This window comes from Sabethes cyaneus, chromosome 1, assembly GCF_943734655.1.
Source record: "Sabethes cyaneus chromosome 1, idSabCyanKW18_F2, whole genome shotgun sequence".
NCBI lineage: Eukaryota > Metazoa > Arthropoda > Insecta > Diptera > Culicidae > Sabethes > Sabethes cyaneus.
In genome coordinates, this window is record NC_071353.1 from 19867612 (window position 1) to 19893360 (window position 25749).

The window sequence follows — 25749 nt, forward strand, 5'->3', positions numbered from 1 at the left end:
GCGTGAAGTTGAAGTTTTATTTCAAACCGAATGTGAACACAAAATGTTACTTGAACTTAGGATTGATATTTTTCGTGTTATTCGCTCACATATATTACTGTTCCATTTTTTCTCTTCTCCAGTCCCATTTTTCCACGTTTTGTTCCGCTTTTTCGTCTTTTTTTGAATTGTTCTACTGATTTTCACTCTCACTTTTCTTTAATTTTTCCGGTTTATCACTGTACTGGTTTATCCGGTCTCGGTTTTCGTCTCCGTCTGTTCCGTTGCTCTTCTTTTTGATGCCCCGTTTTTCCATCTTTTCTGTCAGGTTAGTTCTGTTTTTGGGTATCTTTTTCCTTTTCTCTTCGGTTATCTTTCTTTATCTCCCGTTTTATGTCTTTTTCATGTTTTTTTACCATTTTCTTTAGTTGTATTTTCCTATTTTCTTTTCTTTTTTGTCTGTTCCATTTTCCCGTTTTCATACCTTTTCCCGCTTGACTTCTTTTTCCTGTTTTCTTGTTTCTTCTGTTGGTTTTATTTTTTCTCCCTTTTATGTGCTTTAGTTTTTTGTTCCATCTTCCTTCCCTTGTCACGTGTTCTCTCTTTTTTCTCTCGTTTCCTTTTTTTTGTCGTTTTTCAGCGTGGAGGGGGCTCTTAAACGCCGAAAAATATTGGACGTCCTTTGTGAACGATGCCTGGAAAGCTATATCTTGCGTAACTTTTCATTTCGTCCAATGTAACAAATATTAACAAAATCGGTTTATCACTGCAAATTGTTGGTATTTTAAAACTCTATGTTATACAAAAATACCTACTCAAGTAGAATAATTTTAAGGTCAAAACCCAGTACACTCAACTCCCTCTAATATGAAAACACCTCGTTCAGATCAGGCGAATTCATGTTTAATCTGAATATTTGGTAACTATATTCACTTTCACATACGCGCAAGGCGCGCACTCTATGACCTTGTTGTTTTGATTTGACGAAAACAAACCTTTTGAAAACATGTCGAATATGCGCGAATTCTGAACATCCAGATTGTATAGAAGAGGAAATAATTGGCTCGACAGTATCAACTAAAATAGTGTATTTTGAGAAGTAAGTTGCATATGAGCTATATTGCCAAAGCTGCTGAGCAAGAGGAAACGTATTAAGTTTTTTTGACGTAGGACTACGTCTTTGTTCACTATACTGGGACTGGGCAGCACTTTTTGAAAACGAAAATAGCAGTGTAACTTTCAAATGAAAGATTTCAAATGCTAATAACTACTAAACTATAAAGAATCAAACCACCAAGTCACAATCACACATCCTTTGGTGACGAAGTCAAACTCATAAGTTGAATAAACTAAACGTCACTCTACTGTGTCAGATTAAAAGTGCGAAATACGGTATGTTGCATTAAACGTGTTTAATCGTCGTCTAAATAGTCATAAAAGGGGCAATATTGGGATGTTTTGTTCTTCTGTTTCCAAACATGTTGCCTACCGCGTCTGCCCAGAGTGGGGTCAGTATTTTACTTAAAAGGAAATCGTGGATAGTCATTGCAGGTCTGTACATTCGACGCAATGCAGTGCCAATAAAAAGATGAGACCATGTCGCGTGTCATCTAGAAGAGGCAAAGAAGTTCTTTGTATGCTACTTGACGAGGACACGTGTTTAGAGGATGTAGAGGGGATTAATGCGAATTATGTAAACGCTACTGAGTTTCTAAGCATATACCAACATCTATTGACAACCTCAATGCCGAAATACGCTCTGTTCGTGAGTGGGCTATGAAGGAATTTACAACAGATAATTGATTTTGCTTATTCTTATGAATTTGTTTGAACTTTGGTTTTTATGAACTTGTTTGAACTTTGTTGACTGTTTCAATACTCTTTCAATGTCTAACTTTTTAAATAAAACTTGGCCAAAATTTTACAAAATCTTATATAGGGGAGGAAAAATCTCTTGCGTAATTAATGCATGGCCCCTAATGAATTATTCCTGTTCTGTTGGAAAGCAAGGGTTCGACCACTTTTTTTAGAATCGAAGTAAACGAAACCGCAGGTGTATAAGATTGTCGTACCGGGCCTGGGAAGCATTATTAAATTATTTCTATATTTGCTATATTGATCAATTTTTAGAAAAAAATCTGATCGATTGATGTAAATATCTCTAAGATCCATTGAAAAATGGCTAAGTTATAAGCGCGCCAATCATAACCACTTTTCATTACATGCTCATTTCTCGAACTTCTAAAGTGCAGCCCAACATAGAAAACAAAAACGTAGTTCTACGTTAAAACAACTGACTGTTCAGGTGAGACATGAACCCACCACCCTCAACCTGAGAGAGACGAGCCATCTGGGATTGTTTTTGTGCAACGAACTGTCAGGTGAAACGGGTGAAACCGGGTAAGAACTGTCACTGTGAACCGGGCTTGCTTGATTGAATAAAACCGGGGAAGTATTTTTTTTTGCGAAGAAATTTCAAACCCCTCGCAAACCCGAGCATGCTGCCTTAATTTTAATTGTGCTATTTTGAATTTTCTGCATCAAATACAACAAATATGAGAAGAGAAAGAAAACGAAAACAATCAATCTTTCACTGAGCTGACTCCTCTCTTTCAGCTCTCAACTGTGGCCCACCTGCACAGTCAATTATTTTTCAAAGTTTGCGTATAATTTTTTCCAGTTCTTTCAATGAACGTTCTTCACAAAAACGCATTTACTCCCTCATATATGAGTGTATGTTTGGTTTTAATTAGATTTTTTAATCCCCGTTGAATATTGAACATTATTGTTCACCATCCAAGTTGAATAAATGTCTGAAAGTAGTTTCATTTTGAAGCAATTTAAAATTCAATTCGACGAACTCGAAGTTCTGGCTTATCTCATTATGGTGGAATTGTTACATAGTAATCTCCGATTACTACGCACATATACGCCTGACAGGAAACCCCTAGCTGCTATCAAAACATCAAAGAAGGCTGCGTTCTGTTCAAAGAGAAGTCTTGAAGGTCTTGGAACTAGTTGAACTGTCACATAAGTGCATACTAAAAAAACTAAACATAAACAATAATTCGCAATTTACGGAAAAATCGATGTAAGACAACGAAACAGTTAGACAATTTCTGTACAGTTAGCTAGAACGCATCATACGTGACGTACACCATATAGGTAGTAGCAATGCCCGATGGGATCCATCCGGTTTAGTATCGCAGCACAAAGTGAACTAGACTAGAGAGCGAAACATGAACGGCTCATCCCGCAGCAAATTCGGCTCCTTAATCGGAGTACTATACGTAGGACACTCGAGCTGCAAGTTTCTGGTAAGCAATACCTTCCATCACTAAAACAAAAAGTCAGCACCTCTGAATTGGTTCAATTTTTTTGTAGATTTATGCAGCGAAAAATGCCGAAGTGTTAACCTGCCATGAAGAGCCACTGGAATTAATCTCCCCGCAGTCCGGCTGGATCGAATTCGATCCAGTGCAGATTTGGCAGTCTGCCAAACTTTGCGCCGAACGGGCTGTTCAGAACCTGCTGCTGTTGGATATCGATCCGAGCGATATCGTTGCGGTGGGGGTATGCAACCAGCGCGAGACCAGCATCCTGTGGCGCAAGAGGGATGGGCAACCGTTATGTAATGCGATCGGCTGGTGCGACACACGCACTTCGGCGGTCGTGGCTGGCCTGCTGGCTCGCGTGAAAGGGAAGGTTAACTTTCTTAAAGAGGTCTGCGGGCTACCGTTGGCTAATTGTTTTAGTGCAGTGAAAATTCGTTGGATGTTGGACAATGCGGAAGAATTGGCAAAGGCGGAGGATTTGATGTTTGGAACGCTAGATAGTTGGGTAATTTGGAACTTGACGGGTGGATCCAACGGCGGTATTCACGTTTCGGACGTAACGAATGCTTCCCGAACGATGCTGATGAATTTGGAAACCCTTCAGTGGGATGAGAGATTGTGCCATTTCTTTAGGATTCCTCAAAACATTTTACCGGAGATTAGAAGCTGTTCGGAGATTTTTGGTTACATCAGTGAGGGGTCTCTGAGTGGCATTCCGATCGCAAGTGTAAGTTTGGAAAACCTATTAAGCGTTTGAGAAAAATAAAAGGTTGTTTTGGCTAATTTTCAGTGCATTGGGGATCAACAGGCCGCTCTGCTAGGTCAGCTTTGTCTTAATGCGGGGCAAATGACCTGCAATCTAGACGATGGTGCGTTTCTTTTGTTCAACACTGCTCAGGAGATAATTGATTCCAATAATGGTCTTTTATCGACGGTTGCCTTCAAGCTCGGTTCGACGGCACCCACTTTCTACGCACTGGAAGGCGCCATTCCACATGCAGGCGATTCTGTAGCATGGCTGCGAAAGAACCTCCAGCTTTCGAACCAAAATGGTTCACTCGCACAAAGTTTTCTCGCGGATTCAGCAAGTCCTTCGGCCCTTATTTCGTCGTTCTGTTCAGGCCATTCGTTTGCTGCCTACGCAGGGGATAAGAAAAGTCCTAACCACGGAGTGATTCTGGTACCGGCATTTAGTGGCTATTACGCTCCATATTGGCGGTACAAAGCTCGAGGAATGCTTTTCGGACTTACGCTACAAACCACAGCCCAGCAGATTCTGTTTTCCGCGTACGAAGCTGTTTGTTTTCAGTTGCGTGAAATTCTTGAATCCCTGTCGAAGGACTGTTGGACGTGGCCTACGGTGAAGCGAATCGTAGCCGGCGGAGAGCTGAGCGAAAAGCCATTTCTCATGCAAATGCTGGCCGATCTCAGCGGGGTTAGTGTCGAGCGACCGCAAACGTCTACACCGGTCTGTCTGGGGGCGATGTTGGCCGCCGGGCTTGCTAGTGGGATACTGACGTTGGAAGATTTCCAAGCCACGTGCATACCTCCGGTTGACCACTATGCGCCTACGCTTAACTCTAGTCGTAAGTTTGTTTTGTTTATCCGAATAGCGGTTTAAACGTGTAATGACTTTTTTTTCAACATTTGCAGGACGCGACGCAAAATTTCGCAAATGGAAAATAGCCGTTGACCGATGTCTCAACTTTGATTCCGTTTCGGAGTCGGATTTGACTGAATTTAACATGGATGAGCACGGTAAATATAAGCTTTAATTCTGTTCTTACAATACGATTGAAACATTTGCAGAATTTTCCTTCAATTCAGATCCAGAATACTCGGTACGTTGTTCCATACCCGGTGCCGTATATTTAATTTCCTCGTTCGCTCTCGTAGTGCTTGCCCAAATTCTCCAGCAGAATGGCAATTCTTAGTCGGACCGCTACCGGAACGTGTCAGTGTCAGTGATTTACATTTTAAGCATGGTTCAATTTATTGCTGTTGTTTGTAGAGGATATTTCTCGCTTATTTTTGACTTCAAACGAATGCGCTTTAGTGAATCGTTTTTAATTAAGCTTTCCAGCGATCGATGCATCATTGATAGTAACGTAATAAAACTGTTATAAATTGTTGCAATATTTTGCTCCTTTCTCAATTCCAGGTAAAAGAAACAACATTTTTATTTCAGTTTCGAAAGGAATGGTGTGACAGTCCACATGATTTCTTGTCAAAATTTCATAACTTGTCGTTTATTAAACAAATTAAATACATTCTCCGAAAACTAAAACACGGTTAAACGTCATTTTAAAGTCCTAAAAAGTTTCCATACAACAAAAATCAGGCAGTTTCAATAATATTTAGATAACTCTCACACAATGACAAAAAAAACTGGCTTGCACAATAAGGAACAATTCAGGACTAATAGCCCACTGTCTGAACTCAAAATGTAAGCGCTAGTTGCTCAAGAATACACTGGATTTCCTTTGGCGTCCCATTCAGTTTTCATCTTTTCAAAAGCAAAATACAGATACAACGCTAAAACAAATAAAAAAAAACAACGATTAGAAACATTCGGGACTGATTCGGAACGAGCCAAAACTTACTACAAGCTTCCCAGTCCTGCTGGGATAACGTTCCCACCTTGGGCGGGGCTTTCCCGTCGAAAAACTGCTGAACGTGCGCGTACTGTTCCGGTTTGCTCTGCTGACGGCTACGATCCCTTGCCGTATCGCCGGGATAGGTTTCCAGTGCGTTCATCCTCTCGCTCAGCACCTGCCATTGACCGATCGATTTTTCGTAGTACTCATCAAACCGCATTTTCTCGACAAACCGTAGGCCCACCTTGCGTGCCAGCTTGACCAGCGTCGGAAAGTGAATCAGAAACTCGGCACAGTCTACCACTCCGTCCAATTTGAAATGGTATTTAGCACCGAAGAGTGGCGGATTGTCAGTGTCACAGAAAAAGGTAATTTTGTAGATGTCATTACCAAACTCGTTCCCACCAGCTGCCCGTTGCCGCTTCATGATTTCGTTTGCATCGGCAATCGTGCCGATGAAATACCCACCCTGCCGTAAACATTCGGCTGCATTTTTCAGCATTCGTTCCGCTTGCTTAAGCGACTCAAAGCCGTAGTGCAGTGCAAACTGACAGCTCACCACATGCAGCGTAAGTGAAGGGTCCTCATACTTCGTTCTTAGCTGCTGCAAAGTGGCATCAGCCTGAATAAACTCCGCCGTGAAAAGCTTCCCGTCCTTCGCCGGTTTCATTTCTTTATAACGTTTTTCACATTGCTCTAAGCTAACATCGGCTATATCCGTGCAGATCAGATGAGCAATGTTACCTTTCTGCCATTTACGTAAATCACCACCTTTTCCGCAGCACATGTCCATCACTTTCAAGGGAGTCCTTTCGGGGACAGTCGCTCTTACCTTCGTAAGAAATTTGTTAATTATAATACTTTTCACCCAATTGTTAAAGTTTCGCAAATAAACTATTTTCGAGTCACTTCGATCGTCAAGAGTTCCTTCCTTAATCTCATTGTAATGTGTCGCCACCAGTGCCGTATGCTCGCCTGCGGCTCTTTTCTCTTCCGGTTCCTCGTCGTGAAAATCGACATTCGATCGCTTTGCTAGCTTCGACGGACCAGCCTCAGTCTTACCTGCGATCGGTACGGTGGGCGCACCGCTCGCAAATTCATGCTCGTCACCGGTCTCACTGTCCTCCGACAGTCGCTGTGGCTGCCCCAAAGGTGCGGTTTCCGCTGGTTCCGACATTAGGAATTGTTAGCTGAACCTTGACGTATCAATAAATACAGATATCTTAATTTAGTGGTTTTATTCGATAGAATAAGTGTCGTGTCAAACTGCTAACCTGTATACGTTTTCGGTGTTCTAGATTTCAATTTATTACTAGTAAAATTAATACTGTCTTGTTCACCGGGTTCAGCAAACACCTTAAACAAATGATGGCGATATCGGCGATATTCGACATAAAATGACAAGTCACCAACTTCTTTTTTATGCTTTTATCGTTTATAGAATAATATTTTTCTATACCTTCTTGCACTAGACAGGATAACCTCAATATTTTAACAGTTTTGACCGTCTTAACTAGAACCCTATAAATGTACATTTATCAAGTGAACGCTTTACCCTTGTTGGCTTTACCACACCATCAAAATTGCTTTTTTCGATAAATAAATACAGCTAAAAGATTTATAGCAAAACGAGTTGCATCAGCAATTGTCGACCAGCATTTGAAAAGGGCGGATAAGCCAACTGTCAAGCAGAACGAGTGAGAGTTCATTTTCCTATATCCAGCTGCTCCAGCAAAAACTAACCCTCGCTCGGTCTGTTTTGAAGCAAAAACTGCCGCCGTGGCGCTACCTGCTGCGATGGTGATAAAAAAAAACAAACGTCAGATGTGGTATATTTCTCAAAAAATTTTCAGTAAATTAAATTTCGATTGAAAACATTACTTAATTTTCATCAGGTTTTGTAAGAAATTTACTGTTTTGCACAAGGGGTCGGACACTCAGCACATAGTGCCCCGGCACTGCAGAGATATCAAACGGCACACTTCTAAAGCCTTATGAAAATAACATTTATAGGGCTTTACACACCTCCGGTTCAATTTTACATATGAAATGGGAGCACTGCCAGTTGTCAAAATCATCTCGCACGGTTGCCAGATCTATCAGATTTTAACGAATTTAACAAATCTTGCAGTTCGGCACTTTCGGTACAGCATCGGCACAGTTCGGTTCGTTTCAAGTCGCCTAACAAAAAAACGGCTGTGCCGAGTGACCGACCCCTTGGTTTTGCAAGTTATTTTAAAAATACTGTTAAAATATAGGGAATTGAAAGAGCATAAATTTGAAGAATACTGTAAAAGTTGGAGTGGCTAAACTAAGCAGTCGTACACAGCAGTGATCCTTAAACGGTTTTTGCACATGGATTGGTTTTGGATTGTTTTTCTACTCTATTTCGCAAAATCTTTTTATTTGTTTTGTATCGGTTCAAGTCTACACGTACGTACATGCTGGACACGTACGTACATGTAGACGAAAATGTTGGTGAATTCATGTTCGTCCAACACGCTCGCCGGTGTGTGAGTGCCACGAACCAAACTGACAGAAGAAAATGTTCTGCTCGCCACTCCCCAGATAACACAAAATCGTATAATAGAAAGTTCACATTAAATCGTTTTCATGTCAATTTCACATTGGAATTGTATAATGATTAGAGTATGTCAAATCGAAGTGAACATTAGTTGTTTTGCAGTCGTGCATGTCTTCATATACAATTCATGACTGTGAATTATAAAGCAGTATAGACGATTGCAATATTTGATTATATCTTAATCATATATTTAGGAGTATTTAGTTGCGTGTTATAAAAACTACGCAAAATAGAATTACAAATAATTGTCAAAATTTTCGCACGTATATCGCCTCCACTTTGGTACATATATGTTCTTATATGGCGTGAAATATAACTTTTTCGTTCAGATATGATTTCATATATCTCAGTTGCAAACGAGATATACAAACCAAATGGTTTACTAGGTCGACCGGAATTACCATCCAACATTTTGTTCATTTCCAACCCAACATGTACATGTACATGTATGGGGGCCTTAAGCTCTGATGATTCGAACATCTGTCAGTTCTAGCGAACCATCATGTTGCTCCGGCACTGCATAAAAATATAAATCTCGCGTCACTTTTGATTTCGTCCAATGTAACAATTCCACCATATTGAGAAAAACGAGATCGAAGTTCTTCGAATTGAATTTTAAATTGTTTCAAAATGAAATAATTTTCAGTCATTCACTCAACGTGGTTGATGAATAATAACATTCAATATTTAACGGAGATTTTAAAAATCTAATTAAAACTAAGCAGTTTTGGTTTATTATGGAAAAAGTTACATTGGATTGTTTACAATCTCATGCTGTACTTTGGACGGTTTTATTTTTCCAGGCTATTACACATAAATTAAGCGAAATCACCGTAAAATACGTGCGTTGCCGTGCTACGCTATTTTCGAGGTTACTTTTCAATATTAGACCGCTTGTTTCACTTAAAATGCATAAATAATGCGAAAAAAAACTTTCACTTGCTAAACGTCCAATGTACAGATTGGGTTTGTTTTGATTTTTTTGCACTTTGGACATCAGATGAGAACGACCGAAGTAACAGTCAGTCATTCGTAATTCGAATGTGCACATTGGACATTTTGATAATACTAATTTTTTCACCTCAAAATAATTCTATTTGGGCAGGTGTTTTTGTATAACATAGAGTTTAAAAAGAGTAATAATTTGTTGTGATAAACCGGATTTGTTTACATTTGTTACATTGGACGAAATGAAAAGTGACGCGAGAAATGTTCTCTTTGGTTAACCCGTATCTTGCTTGCAATACCCCGGTTTCTGTTAATTTCACAAAAAAAAGTGTTTTACCACTTGAGCACGTCAATTTTTATAACCTATTGCGGTTATTTACATAAATTTTTATCCTGTTGCGGCGGTAACCCGCATTGTCAATCACGGCAACGACAACAAGGAAAGGTGGCCAAATATTTTTTGGTTTATATGTGCAATTGTTACTGGTCTTTGGCAACAAAAACTTCATGAAAAAACTTCATACAAAACCTCTTACATTCAAAAATCTGTAATTCATTGAATAAGTACAAAAATTGGTGTAAATAGTAACAAAATTTAAGAAATACGGAATGATGGTGCAAATAGGGTAACCAACCGAATTTGGACCCCTAGAGGAAGTAATTTTACATTTATTGAAATAAAATATTTATTACCTTCTTTTGTTATGCAATTCATGCACGGCTCTCTTTTAGAACAACTTACCTAAATGGCAAAGTACTGACGAACTGACATGACACTTTCATTTGTTGATATTTGCCGTATCCAAAATACATTTTGGACACTGTCTAAAATAAAATGAAAGGGTCCAAAATTTGAAAACTATATAGTAAATAAAAATGTCTATAGCACATTTTTATCGACAAATAGATGAGGGGCCATTCAGATACCACGTGGACACAAAAATGCCAAATTTCAACACCCCCCTCCCCCTCCGTGGACAAGCATGGACATCGACTCAACCCCCACTCCCCTCCTTTGTTTGTCCACGTGGACATTTTTTTTTCTTATGTGAAATTCTACACTCAATTCTGTTTTTCAATTTGCGTTATTCTGTAATTAAAAAATAAGAAAAAAGCTTACGTAAAAGCAAGCTAAACTATGCTTGTTATCTAGTTTTAGTTCTTCTATCTATGCTAATCTTGTCCACTGCAAAAAAAAATGAAGGACTATAGGAAAGTCCGTTCTAGCTTGATCTTCGGTTGAAGATTCATCTGCTTCATCCCCTGTTCAACCAGAGTATCTTAGTTTGGCTTAGCTTGTAGTTTGTAAAGTTATTTTACAAATACGCCTACAAATTGTACATTCTGTGCAATCGTGACTTAAATGATTATTATTATTCTAAATTTGAGAGGTTGACGACCTAAATGATAAACGAGCCACGTGAATAATGAAAGTTCGTAGGTTTGATTCTCCGTGAAACTATTTATACTGTGCAGCTTTGTAATTTACAAAAGGATGCAAAGAGTTGTAATATAGTAATAAATTGCATTACTGGAACATTTAGGCTAGATAATCAACATCTTTGAGTACTAACGCAGGCTTAGTCCTTCTTACAAGAAATAAAAATATATCTTAGAAGATAAAAATGAAATGAAAAGATGAATAAACTTTATTTGAACTTATAAACAAACACTGAACAATGGTTTATGCTGATATGTTTAATTAAATCAACAGCAAAAAATGTTGCTTGTCCACGTGGACATTTTCTATACCCCCTCCCCCCCTTCCGTGGACAAGCGTGGACATTCACGAACCCCCCACCCCCCTCTAAGCTGTCCACGTGGTATATGGATGGTCCCTGACCCAACAACACTTTGCCCACAGACAAACAGACGAGACACTCGCGATAATTCCATCGTCCAATCAAAAACCACTCATTTTTCAAAAAAGCATGTTTCGCAACATGGCCACAACGCGGCGCGCGAGTGTTGCTTTGAGTTTTTGATATAAAACCATTCAAATGTACAAAACCCTACATCATAAAACCCTGCAAATGCAACCTACTCCGCGACATGCATAACAGAGGGTGCTAGTGTGCAAGCAAAATGTGCAGGACGATGATTTTTAAAGGATTTTCTTCTAAGTGTCATGTCAGTTCGTCAGTGCTACCAGTCTCGATTCGCGAATCATTTTGTTCATGATACGGTATTTAGTGACAGGGCATCCTTTCCGAGCCATTTTCTTCACCCATTCAACAAGCTCAAGTTCGTCAGCATGATCGAGCAAGTGCTGAAGCAGTTCCAGGTCTTGACTGGTTTTTGTATTGATTGCTTAGCCGAAACTTGATCGTCGATCTGGAAATACCGAACTGGCGGTATGCTGTTTTAACTGCCCCACCGTTGCTGATTTCCTGCAAGCACTCATTAATTCCTCCGAGCGGACCACTCTACCTGATTTTCTTGTATTTTGCATGATGTATTCCCTGATAAACAAAATATTTTCAATAATAAATTGTTATAAATATTCTTTTTACTTAAAATACTTACCAATTCAATCACTAATCGAAGAAATAGCCTAGACGGGTACATTCAATTTTGCTTTTCCACTAAATCTCAAAAGGTAAACAAACTGCTGCCAGAAATCAAAATACAGGGGTGTCCAAAATCTGATGGTAAGAAAATTTTCACGATACAATTTGGACACTATTTTTTGTAATTTTAAATTAAAATCTTGAGAAGAAACCTTCGAAACCACGTAACTGATTTCATCAATTTACTTTACTTTGCTAAATTTTGACAATTTCACACCCCTGAATTGAGTGCGAAGACCGCACGGGAATGACACTTCCAATACCAACCTATACAAAAAAAACGTAGCCAACATAGAGCGGGCCCAAGCTGACAGCTTCATAGATGGGCTCAAGCTGACAACCGAGTCGGATGTGTAAATTGTTAAATTTTGTTAGTTTTAGTTCGATTTTAGTCAAGGTTTTAGCATCACATAGCCAATTTCAGGCAGACAATTAATGCGAAATACATGAAACTGTGAAAATGGTTAGATAAATTCGTTTTGTGAAATCGCTTTGCGTTTGCCGCCTTTTTCATGTGAGCAACGAAAATGTGACGTCATATCAGCCCCCTGGAAGACCGCAATACATTATATAAAGAGCAACATTTCAATAGGGCTCAAGTGCAAAATATAAAAAAACTGGTTTTTTCAAGGGGTCGGACACTCAGCACATAGTGCCCCGGCACTGCAGAGATATCAAACGGCACACTTCTAAAGCCTTATGAAAATAACATTTATAGGGCTTTACACACCTCCGGTTCAATTTTACATATGAAATGGGAGCACTGCCAGTTGTCAAAATCATCTCGCACGGTTGCCAGATCTATCAGATTTTAACGAATTTAACAAATCTTGCAGTTCGGCACTTTCGGTACAGCATCGGCACAGTTCGGTTCGTTTCAAGTCGCCTAAAAAAAAACGGCTGTGCCGAGTGACCGACCCCTTGGGTTTTTTGGTTATATTTAAAGCTTTTTTAAGTATCTATAATAATACCAAACATCATAGCGATATGAAAACTTTATGAGTCTTAAAAAGCAAATTTGAAAAAGCCTTATGTGAAAACTGGCAACAAAGTTTTCATTTTGGGCTTTGACCCTTCTGTATGAGAAAGCCTATACGCAGTTTGTGTTTTGTTTTGCATTCGGCCCTATTTTTGTTGTGGGATTTCTATACGCATAGTGGCGAATAATCACTGACCATCTCCGGTTAAGTACGTCTAGTAAGTAATAAATACACATTTTTTGGATTTCCGTTGGTAATTAATTGTTAACAATGCAAATTAAACATTTTAGAAACAGCCAGTTCTGCAGTTGCTGCTGTGAAGATGATCCCCGCCGTTTGATTGCGCGGAAGACCCGTATTCGGATTTCAGACGATAAAAAAAACATTACGTTGTTACCTGCATAAATAACACGGCCTTTCACAGCGACATGTTTAGTACTTAAGCCTGCAACAAACATTTAAGTGACTTTCCGGCTTACACGAAAAAAGCTATTTCGCTGTATGTATATATCACCTGTGGAGGGACCGGACAGAGTTCGTTAGTTGCGCTCCCGAGACATTTACTATCACTGAACTGCCAAGGCGTGATGCACTTGCACGCTGTGGTGAGTTAGAAATGCTAATGAATGAACTGCAGCATTGCTTCAAACTACCAATAGCGACTGCCACCGAATATGAAACGGAAGTGGAAACCGAAGACTTATCCTGCAAAACAGTTTTTATGCATACAGAAGAGTATCCACAAACATCACCTTTGCTGGAAATTGAAGAACCGGAAAATTTTCAAGATATCTCGAGGAGGACACATCAAACATCGGTGGAGTCGTTAATGACTTGGAATCGTAGTTTGAGCTGGAAGATTGATGCTAATAGTCTAAAACTAACTGGAAAGGAAATTGTTATTGCGGAGTTTCCACCTATTTCCAACCAGCAGTTGATAACCTTGGACCGCTCTTCGATGCTGGTTCGCTTTTTGTGAATCTAATTTCGTAACCGACCTAGCTCATAAAAGTTGTAATCGATGGCCAGTTTATCGATAGCAACAATACCAACATTTGAGTCCTCCGCGAAAAATAGTGATAAATTCATGGCTTGTCCAAATATAATTATGTGTAGTTACATCCACCATACTTGCAAAGTACTCCAGGCTTTATTCAAGATGTATCAAAATTGTTTTTTGCGGCGCTTCTGGAACGCGAAACGAAATGATTCAAATTGGAGACAGCAAGTTTGAATTCTTAACGTAAACCGACACATTTTCCCGCACCTCACGGGTAACACGTTCCGCTTCACAAACCTGTTCACCGGAGCTGGCAAACTTGCCGATGAAATTAAACCCCAACTTTTCTAGTTGAAATAAAAAAGCTGATCGATGTCCCAGTTAGGAATTTTTAACATTTTCTATCCGTTGCTTCAAAACAACACGATAAAAATAAGGGCCAAACGCGAAACGTTGTCTAAAAACCGGCCCAACGCCAAAATCTTATCACCACTGATAGTAAATAAAAGCCTTATGTCAAAGGCCCCAACAACAATTGATAATCAAATCAGCCTTATGAAAAAGTCGTATTACCGAAAGATCTCTGAAAACGGCCCAACGCATATTTTTGCAAATTACAAAGTAAATCAATGTTTTTTCTGCTAGTTGTTGCTTTACACATTAAACTATTATGTTTTTGCATCAAAAGGCGACATTCAGTTCTAAGCAACACTGTTTATATCAAATAAGGAGTTAAAAAATGATGCTCAAGTTTCATTATCGATTTTCTCGAAACTGTCAGTTTTGACTTTGGCCTATTTGAAATGTTGCTCTTGATATGGACTAAATGAAAAGTGACGCGAGAAATCGTGAAAGTTCACACATTTATAAGGTTTATCGGGTTTATGGATTTATGCTGACCGGCTCGTTGACTTGACGTTGAGCATAGGCGAGACATAAATACATCATCCGTGAAGAATGTCAACAACATCATCCTCGATATCGAATCGAAATGAAAGAAGTGAAACGTGATCAACGACAGCACTAGAGAGGGCTCGAAAGACGTAAACATTGCACAAACCCGCTTTCACTTTTTGTGCTGCTCGGAAATAGATTGATTTTTTCCTCTATTCGAACCAAGTTGTAGTGATTTAATTTAATCTAACAGTAAACGGTGACTTCCCATGAGTGCCGTTTCGGATTTGCAGAAGAACAATTTGGAGAAAAATGTCGTTGCTAACAGTGTCGCGGCTGACCGTGACCAGATCGGTGTTGAAAAGTTTTCCGATGTGCCTGCGAGGCACTTGCGGTTCGCAGATTAGAAATGCAGCTGCTTGCTCAAGTATTTTTCGTGCCAGACACAGTAGCGATCGCAGTGTTTGCCTTATCCCTAATATCTATAAAACACCGAATGTTGCTTACCGGAGCTACTGCAGCAAGCCGCCGGACAAAGGAAAACCCGCCGACGAATTGGTTGAGGAACCAGAAAAGCTTGGTTTGTTTGCGCGGTTTAAAAAGATGTATAAAGAGTACTGGTACGTGCTGGTTCCGGTACACTGCGTAACTTCGGCTTTTTGGTTTGGTGGCTTTTACTATGCCTCAAAGAGCGGAGTAGACGTCATTGCACTCCTCGAATCAATGGGCATCTCGGAAAAGTTGATTGATCCAGTGCGAGATTCCAGCTTGGGACACATTGCGATTGCTTATTTGCTGTACAAGATTGCCACTCCGGCGCGGTATGCCGTAACGCTAGGTAAGTAGCGCGGCATTCAGGCTTTCCGAAACTATCAACCCTAATTCGTTAAATTTTAGGTGGCACCACAGTTTCCATCAAATATCTCGTTCAGTGGGGATATATCAAACCGATGCCTACGAAAGCCGCCTTAGTTAAGATGTACAAAGACAAAAGAGAGAATTTACAAGAGCGAATTGCCGAGAAAAAGCAGGACTTCCAGGAACGTAAACAACAACTAGAGGAACACAAAAAGAGCCTTATGGATAATTATGAACAATATAAAAGTGGTGCGAAGGCTATTGAAAATAAGAAAGATGTGAAAACTCAGAGCAAGTAGATGATACCAAATGGGATTACTGTAGTCTATTCGTTTCTATTTGATGTGTTCTTTAAAGGTGATGTATTATTACAACCAACAAGAGTAATTGTGACATAAAATGTTTAATTTTACCTCCAAGGTTGAATATAATTGGCAATAATTGATTAACGCAAAGTTAATAAAAATAATGAATATGCAATGTCAGTTCAGCGGCTTTATATATATATAATCCGTGCTTTATTGGAAAGAAGCGATCAATACATGTTTCAAACTGAAACCCGAGGCCAAAAAGAAAGAAATGCGGGATTTGAAAATAACGTTGAACTACTAAAAATTCTTTTACTGAGCTGTTCATTAGAATCATAAGTCAGAAAATAAAATTTTATACGTAAGTGTTCCGATATTTTACTTTTTACCTTGTTTGGTGTAAGCTTCTAGCTTCGCATGTTGAAAACTAAGAAAAGGGCTGCACTTAGGATATATTCCAAGTTTCACACCCACTCACTGCGTGATCAATACATAAAATTAAACACAAAAGAACTAGTCGGACATGCTTTAGACGACACCTGCGGAGAATACAGCGCAATCTGAAGGTGAAACCAAAAAAGGTTCTGGAAGTATGTTAGCGATCAGCGCAAGGAATCGGGCCTTCCATCAACTATGATCCTCAATGGACAGGTTGCTGCGGAGCCCCAGTATGTCTGCCAGCTCTTTGCCGATAAATTCGCCAGAACCTTTTGCGACGAAATCATCCCGGACGACCAAATTACCCAAGCTGCTTGCAATGTTCCACTAGTGACTATGATGAATACTCTGTGTACGCTCAACATCGACGAAGAAATGATCTCTCGAGCCGCATCAACGTTAAAATCATCGACTAAATCCGGCCCAGATGGTATTCCGTCTGTGTTTTTAAAGAAGCACATTGAAGACCTGTTAATCCCTCTTCGACTTGTGTTTGGTGTTTGGTCTATCGATCACAAGCGGGATATTTCCGCTTGCATGGAAAACCGCCCAAAAGTTCCCTGTGCACAAAAAAGGGGATCGGAAAGATGTCAGCAACTGCCGAGGAATTTCGTCATTGTGTGCCATTTCCAAGTTATTTGAGCTTGTAGTCATGACTCCGCTGTTGTCGCAGTGTAAACATTACTTGAGTGACAACCAACATGGATTCATCGCAGGTAGATCAACCACAACGAACCTGCTTTGTCTCACAACATATGTTGCCGAAAGTCTAGCGGATCGTGCTTAAACGGTTGTCATCTACACTGATTTGTCTGCGGCGTTTGACAAAATCAATCATGCTATTGCGATTGCTAAATTGGAAAGACTCGGTATCAGCGGCAGTATTATTATATATTGCGAAGGTCGCCAACCGAGTGCGACAGTTGCAGGTTTTCAATCAAATGCGTTTTCGGTCTCACCCACAAGGTAGTCATTTAGGACCGTTAATCTTCCTATTGTATTTCAATGATGTCAACTATCTTACTAACTCAGAGGTCCTCGTTTATACTTCGCCGACGATTTGAAGATGTACTTGAAGATACAGTCAACTTTCGTTCGTTGGGCTATCTTTAACTGGGCTACGTTTTAATCGGGCTCCCGTTAATTGGGCTATAGCCCATCTAAAACGAAGTCAAACGTCATTTCTGACAGCGTATTTTTTCTTCCGAGGGGCTCTTGAATATAGTTCATTTAAGTGTGGAAAATAATTTATACAGAAAATATTAAAATTAATTGAATGGAACACAATTGCATCATATCGTTTTCCGATCACTTATGAACTTGACCCTCCTTTTTTTAGCATCACGGTGAAACAGTTAAAAATGCCAATATATATTAACATTGTAGCATGAAATTCAGCTATATACTTATTAAACAATCTAGAACTAACTTTCAACAATGAAAAGATTAGGTTCCACTTTGATTCTGTATTTAATATAAGTGTATATTTTTATAAACCTTTCTGCGACGATTTCGACAAAAACAATCGATATATCCCTCGGTTTTGACATCTCAGCCCAATTAACGAAAGTCTTTCACTAAACGGGCTAAGAGCTTAGTGCAATTAGCGAAAGTTGACTGTACGTTCCAAGCCAAGGACTATGCAATTTGTCTTCAACAAGAGCTTGAGACCTTACGAATTGGTGCAATTTGAACTGTATGCTCGTCAATCTTGAGAAGTGTTCCATTGTTTCTTTTGCCCGTATCAGAGAACCCGTAATTTTTAACTACAAGCTACGCGGTGCAGAAATCCAACGTTTCGACCAGGTAAAGGATCACGGCGTTATTTTAGATAGCCAGCTATCGTTCAAACGGCATATTTCTTACATTGTGGGCAAGGCATCCAGAACATTAGGATTCGTCTTCCGCATCGCTATGAGCTTCACTGACGTATATTGCCTCAAGGCATTATACTGTGCACTCGTCCGTTCGACTCTTGAGTACGGTTCCGTTGTCTGGCATCCATATTACCAAAACGGGATGCAAAGGGTTGAATCAGTTCAGCGCCGCTTCTTACGCTTTGCTCTCCGTCGTCTGCCATGGCAAAAACCGTTCCAGTTGCCGAGTTATGAAGGTCGATGTCGATTAATACACTTGGAGATACTACAGACACGAAGGAACATCGCAAAAGCTCTGCTTGCCGTCGACACGTTGCAAGCTTGCAGGGACGAATTGCTTGTCCTGCTATTCTTGGGGCGATTGATCTAAACGTGCATCCTAGGGTACTGCGGAACAACTCAATACTGAGGGTACCTTTTCAACGCACCAACTACGGACAAAACAGCTCATTGACTGGTATCCAGCTTTTTACGAGCCATAATGGCGGACGTGTTCGTAATATTTGAACAGCATTTTTGACATTTCCCTACACTGAGAAAAAAACCATGGTAATGCGAAACATGTATGCATGGTCATCTTAACTATATTGCAATATTGTAGCGCTTACCATGATTATTGTCAACTTGAGAAGTTTCGTGGTTAAAACTACTATGACAACAAGCAAATCGCTGACTATTTCCGTGGTTAAATTGACTTTTCTCTTATACTTCTAATGACAATATTTTTGCAGCTTGATATAACAATATTGAATTGTCAACAGGACCATAAAATTGGTAACTTACTAACTGTAAGAATATCATGGTAGTTTTAACATTTTTATGGGTTATCGTAACAGTATAAGTTTAGTGCTTTTCAACCGACTATGGAAACGCGTTTCTTGATGACAATTTTATGTTTATTTTGCCCTTTTTCTTTCTGTCATTTGAAACCGCACCGCCATTACGAAAAATTTGAGTCACGAGTGATGTGCTTAGTTGTGAGTTTTTTTGTTTTTATTAAATTTTTTTTTGATATTATGAACAGTTTGTTAGTGCAAAACAAATAATAAAAAAAATCTAATCTTTAAGTGACAAATTGCATTAAATTATTTTCTGTGTACGTGAAAACAGGTTGAATTATTTTACTGTGTAGTGTACTAACAAAAACAAACTGCTAAACTGTTATGGTGTAATCGGTGTTATTTATAGCTTTTCTGTTTTATTTTTTTAATTGCGGATGGTGCTGGACTTCCGCTCTAAACAGTTAAATCGGTGGTTTAGACGTGTCCGTGAAGTGTTTTTGGATAAAACGTGAAATGATGTCCAAATATTTCCATTTAACTTGACTGCGGCGAGGGAGCTGCGGGATAGACTGTTGGAAACGTATATTTGGAACTGTAATAAAGGCAATTTATATATCCTATCTGCATGCAGACCATCATCTATAGGTAGTATTCGATATTTTTTGATTGTATGAATTATTGGTATTATCTTTTCTTTAATATTCGTCAGGTATATTTGGATTACTACACATGAGACGCAAACTACTAGGAGCAAATTGTGATAAATAACTTTTTTAGGAAATGTACTGGCTAAGCTATGGCTTTACGATTGCCAATTGCAATCCTTGAGCGTAAAATATACCCTTGTGAATTAGTCAATGACCTGGTGAGTAACGGTTGAAAATTTAATAGTCATAATTTAATTGAAATGTTTTATACAGATCGAGTAATCCTTAAGCGACAAACATGCTCTTGAGTTAGGCCTTAGAGAGATCGCAATATGTGGAGGCGCGAGTGGAAAAGCACTATCGCAAGCGATTGAGCAGAGAATCATTACTGAACATAGATTGCAAATTGCATCAAAAGTTGCGAAACACAAGAATCTTGAAGACAGGTATGCATTTAATGTTTTTATTGTATTAGCTATTAATATGCTTTGATTTCAAATTCTCTTTTATAAAAATTACTCACTTACTGAGCAATTACTTTAGATACATTAATTTCTCTTCCATGAGTAGGTGGTTTGTTGAGTCCTTCAGCAACCGCCAGTTTTAGTTTCATGTATAGCATGTAACCTAACCTAATAACCCAATAACCAACACTCTCTACTTTTAAAAGCCGCAATTACCGTCACCGAGAAAAATTGGAATAATGCGAACGATTGCCATGTCCCCATTATACTATATCTGCTCGATTTTTCGTACTTCTGAGCGATAACACTGATCTTGAATAACTATCAAGAATTGCTTTATGAAACTCCCTCTTCTGTTGAGTACTCTTACCACTGCGTCCATTATTTTGAACTATTGTGCTATGCCCCGTTTATTTCTTTTACTGTACGCTTCAAGCTTACCTATCACTTGTTAAGTAAGTAATAGGCTCGTAGCTGGAGCGAGACAGGTACCAATCAGGGATGACTTGGTTTTTGAACGTTGTTACCTTGATCGGCGACGCAAAGCAGATCTCCCTTGGCTCTGGTAGACCATTTTTGGGATACTGCACTCTACGTCCTATTAGTGCTCCACAATTGCAGAGCAAGTGTTCCGAGGTATCACGCTCGGCATTACACAAGCGACAAATGTTATCTTGTACGAAACCGAGATTCCGAAGATGGTATTTACTCGCACAATGTCCTGTCACAAGACCGGTAAGCGTGCTGAGATTTCTTGATGTCAACTTTTGAGTAACCCTAATACACGGCGTTATAATTTTTTTGATTGTTTGAGGGATTGTACGGCCATCCAATTGGCCATGCCTGTTCGGCTCTCCCGTTGTGTCAGCTCACTTTTCAGCACACAGTCAGGGATGCAGCGAAATGGATTTGGAACCGTGAATGGAGGGTTAGATCCACATCTGGCTGGTTCGTCTGCAAGTTCATTCCACTCTATAGCGCAATGACCAGGAACCTAGTACAATTTTACCGAGTTCACTTGGCTTAGTTGCCGTAAGAAGCAATTGCAATCCCAGACAATTTTTGAGGAGCACTTAAAAACTTTAAAGGCTTTTAGTGCCGCTCCCATACCAATGAAACACAAATTTCCTCGTAAAGCCTAGTATCCAGCTGAAAAGAAAACAGCTCAAGAAAAAATCCTGCTATTTTCCGAAGAAATTTTGACAACTGCAAGGCAAGCAATTATCTGTCATTTTTTCTTGTGGTAAAAATTGCGCCGGATATTATTCTGTACGGAAAAGTGACGTTTCAATTCACTTGCATGTAAAACTGCGCCATCTGAAAATGAAACAATATTTCTTGTGAAGTGCATACTGGTAAAGAAATCGCAAACGGAAAATCTTTTCTTTAGTATTTCTTGGCCTATCTTTTTGCCCATTTCTTTTCAGGTCGATACCAGGCTTAACTCGTGAACTAATCAAGCAAGTGGAACAAAATATGACATATGGGTGTTTTTGGAGACAAGAATGTTTTTTATGATGAATTGAAACCTTTCCCCGCTTCAGGAGAGGGGGCTCCTATACAAATGAAATACAAATTTCCTTATAACTCGAGAACTAGTTAATCAAATGGAACCATATTTGGCATGTGGGTGTTTTTGGAGGTATGAATTTTTTCTATGATGAAATTGGACCCCTCTCGGTTTTTAGGAGGGGGGGGGGGCTCCCATGCAAATGAAATACAAATTTCCTTATAACTCGAGAAGTAATCAAGCAAATGGAACCAAATTTGGCATGTGGGGGGGTTTTGGAGCCAGCATTCTTTTAATGATGGTTTGAGACCCCTCACCCCTGTGGTAGGGGGATAAGGACTCTCATACAAATAAAACAGAAATTTTTGCGTAACTCAAAAACTAATCGAATTCGAGCAATTTTAGATTCTTTCATAAAACATTAATCTTGTTATTGATTAACCACCAAAAACTATCAATAGTAACATTAGATAATTCAGCGTGCGACGGCCACACGCCGCGAGTGTTGCCGGCGACCTGCAGTCGGAAGCGCCGGCCACTGTGAGTGGCAGCCCCCCGTAGAGATTACCTCTATCTAGGTTTATTTATTTTCCTAGATCTACTGACCTCTATTACTTTCCTTCAGTTGGGTCACCCCTGCGAAATGGTACTTTCTACGAAAAGATTTTCCGTGAAATGGTACATCCCGCGTAAGGTTTTTCGCGAAATAGTATTTTGCGAAACTCTATATTCCGCGTTATAGTCAACCGAGAATTGGTGTTCCGCAAAATGGTATTCGGCTAAATGGTTTGCAATGATGGCGAATATCTAAATGCTATCCGCTTTATTTTATCAGGCTAAGCAATGGGGGAAGTTTGTCGGGTCAGCTAGTTTGTTATATACTACAAAGTTTTAAATAAACATGTATTTTGTTCTACAAGTTCAATAGGGGCAAGATGGGTTAGACTGAAAAAGACTTGTGTGGCACTCTATGTTTGTCCATATATCTATATTTTTGAGTTTATTTATTGTTATTAAATAAGTTTTTAGCTGGCCCGGCATATATTTTATCCACAAAACAGTTAATGCGGCAAAAGGGTAGTTTTCCGACATTTCACTTTTTGTCTGATATAACTTTTATTTTGTTTCGTTTTATTTATTTTGGTTATTTTTGGATTTATATTATTAGTGATTTATCTAAATAAATGATAAGCTGCTTAAAATTGAATTCGTATTCTATCCGATTGAATTCCGCATTCTATCCGATATCACGTCGTCGAATTTTCAAAGAACCATGATGACCAAATCATCAGCAAAACCCACAAATTCGAAACCTTTTGCCTCTTAGCTTCTCACAAGATCAGGTCCAAGACTTCCTGCCTCATAGCATTCATGAATGTAGGTTCATTGTTTTTATTAGCAATGTCGATATTGTTTAACGAGAGAAATTCTAAAAGGCACTCATCTCGATTGTTGATGTCGGTGCCAGCGAGGTGGTGTGGCTGTCAAATCACATACATTGTCCATGTCCCACTCATTGGTTTTAATACCTTTGGTGCTGGGACCTACTTAAAGGTTGATTCGTTTTAAAACAACTGAAATTAATTAGAAAGCAGTTAAACGTAGCCTTTTAGTTATAATTTAACTATTATTAGCTGTTATTTTCGATACGCTGGCTGGTTCCAAATTGTCGCTATTCATGGATGTTTAGTCCGCAAAATTTTGACAATTTCACACCCCTGGTCGGTGCTTCCCCACAAAATGCGATAGCGTTGGCATCGCAGCCGATAATACAGTCTTTGTTGACTTCTATGCAGAATTTGACGAACGCCGCAACCTCTTGAGTTGCAACCTTAGGAACGTCTCCAGGAAAATGGGGCGATGCTGCGATAATATCGGATTTCCCTTGGCGATTGATACCTCAACTCTGATCGCCACTATGTCTCGTTTGATGAACTCTGTAATGGGCAAACAATTAATGTTTGCGTTGGCCAAGACAGCAGCTCTCGGAGGATCATATTTGTCATCATAGAAGAACTTACATGTTCTTGTTTGAATACCTTGTATTCTTCCTTTGTAGACCCAGGGCTCTTGAATCAGGGGTGGTATTGCGATTTTCGTTTCAAGTGATTTTAGTTCGTTTCGCCCATTCGTTTAACGTGGTCGAAACGAACCAAAATCACTCGAAACGAGAATCTCAATGTCACCCCAGGGCCAGGTCCACACCGTGTTCGATAAACCTCCTGAAAATTACGCCCGAAACAGCTTTCGCAAGTGGAAGGTTTATCTGCACTGTATTTTTGTGATTTTTCCGCTCACTGGCATTTAGGAGAGACGGAATTACCGGAGGTTTGGCCTCATGGAGGCCGTAGTTTTCTTACTACCAGTAGCCGAACACACTTTGGATCGAGGGGGAGCTGGCTTCGTGTGGTCTCGCCTTTCCCACGTATATTACCGGAGTTTCCTAGAGACCACTTTTTTGGTTCCGCTCGAGGTTTCCACTCCTAGCGCCGAGGTTGCGACCCCGTTGACGACCGAGCGTATCATACTCCACCCGTTTTCGAGGGTCGAAGCATCTAGCTTTAAGCGCACGTGTACTGCTATTAGGTAATTGTCCGAGTCGGTATCCGTACCCCGTAGGGAGTGTACGTTGGTGATATTCGAGAAAAACCGGCCCTCGATGTGAATATGGTCGATTTGGTTCGAAGTTCATTGGTCAGGTGATCTCCAGGTGGCTTTTTGGATATCTTTGTGGGAAAAGAAAGTGCTTCTGATCACCATCGCTGGTGATCATGCATCGCTGGCCGTTGTCGTTCGTATCGGTGTGCAGGCTATGGGACCCGATCACCGGTCTATACATTGCTTCCCTGCCGACCTGGGCGTTCATATCGCCGATGACGATCTTGATGTCCTGTCGTGTGCAGCTGTCGTACGTTGCCTGCAGCTGCACATAGAACGCTTCCTTCTCGTCGTCGGGTCTACCTTCGTATGGACAATGCTCGTTTATGATGGTGTAGTTGAAGAAACGGCCTTTTATCCTCAACACACACATCCTCTCGTTGATCGCTTTCCAGTCCATTACGTGATCCTGCATTTGTCCCAATACTACGAAGCCCGTTCCCAGCTCGTCGATCGCTCCACCGCTCTGGAAAAATTTGGCTTTACCGCCACGGATCCTCCACACCTTCTCGCCTTTGCGACAGATCTCTTGCAGTGCCGCGATAAAAATGTGAGCCAAAATATTTCGAGGGATGGGCCAAGGCCGCCAGGCCCTCCTGGCTACGTGGCTGCTCCCACCATTATTATTACGGCAGATAAAATAAAGCTAATAGTATTTAAATATTCACCGTGATTATATAACATTTCGCCGAATTTTCGCGGAAAACTAATTCTCAGTTGACCATAATGCGGAATATAGTGTCAGCGGAATACCATTTCGCGAAAACCCTTTTAGCGAAAAGTACTATTTCGCGGGTGCGATCCTCACTTACCCGCCGTCGCTCGTTCGGACCCAACTGAAGGAAAGTAATAGAGGGCAGTAGACCTAGGAAAACAAATAAACCTAGACAGAGGTGTTTTCTCTGGGGCTGCCCCCCCCCGTAGTGGTCAGCGCTTCCGCCGGCAGTACTCGCGACCTGCGGCCGTCTCGCCCTGAATCATCTAGTGTATATAAGCAGTTTTTAGTGATCTTGATATTGACTAATGTTTATGGAAGAATTTTTCTCGAGTTCAATTAGTTTTTGAGTTTTGCAAAAATATCCGCTTTATTTGTGTGAGTACAACCCCTTCCAGAGAAGGGAAAACCCCACCTCATCCAAAATTTGGTTCAATTTGCTTGATTGGTTCTCGAGATATGTAAAATTTGGGTTTTATTTGTATGGGAGCCACCCTGTGTAGTATAGTAAAATATTTATAAACTCTATTATCCGTTGATCTAGTAAACATAGATTCTTGGATATGCTATTTAATATACATACTGGGAAGTACAAACTTTACAAC

At 39.9% G+C, this 25749-nt stretch overlaps 3 protein-coding genes across 3 annotated transcripts; 2 read left to right on the top strand and 1 right to left on the bottom strand.

The window, feature by feature from the left end:
• Positions 1-3041: 3041 nt before the first annotated feature.
• Positions 3042-5418, top strand: LOC128744853 (glycerol kinase). Its single transcript, XM_053842025.1, has 5 exons — positions 3042-3296; positions 3364-4041; positions 4105-4900; positions 4968-5072; positions 5142-5418. Exons 1-5 carry the CDS (start codon positions 3219-3221, stop codon positions 5246-5248), a joined length of 1764 nt encoding a protein of 587 aa, XP_053698000.1. The 5' UTR covers positions 3042-3218; the 3' UTR covers positions 5249-5418.
• A 115-nt stretch (positions 5419-5533) lies between these two features.
• Positions 5534-7282, bottom strand: LOC128744644 (mRNA cap guanine-N7 methyltransferase). The gene is made up of 3 exons (XM_053841803.1): positions 7186-7282; positions 5918-7107; positions 5534-5849 (listed from the first exon to the last, which is right to left on the bottom strand). Exons 2-3 carry the CDS (start codon positions 7086-7088, stop codon positions 5776-5778), a joined length of 1245 nt encoding a protein of 414 aa, XP_053697778.1. The 5' UTR covers positions 7089-7107; positions 7186-7282; the 3' UTR covers positions 5534-5775.
• Positions 7283-14993: 7711 nt separating this feature from the next.
• LOC128745197 (uncharacterized protein C18orf19 homolog A) lies at positions 14994-16368 on the top strand. Its single transcript, XM_053842218.1, has 2 exons — positions 14994-15725; positions 15785-16368. Exons 1-2 carry the CDS (start codon positions 15200-15202, stop codon positions 16042-16044), a joined length of 786 nt encoding a protein of 261 aa, XP_053698193.1. The 5' UTR covers positions 14994-15199; the 3' UTR covers positions 16045-16368.
• Positions 16369-25749: the final 9381 nt, after the last annotated feature.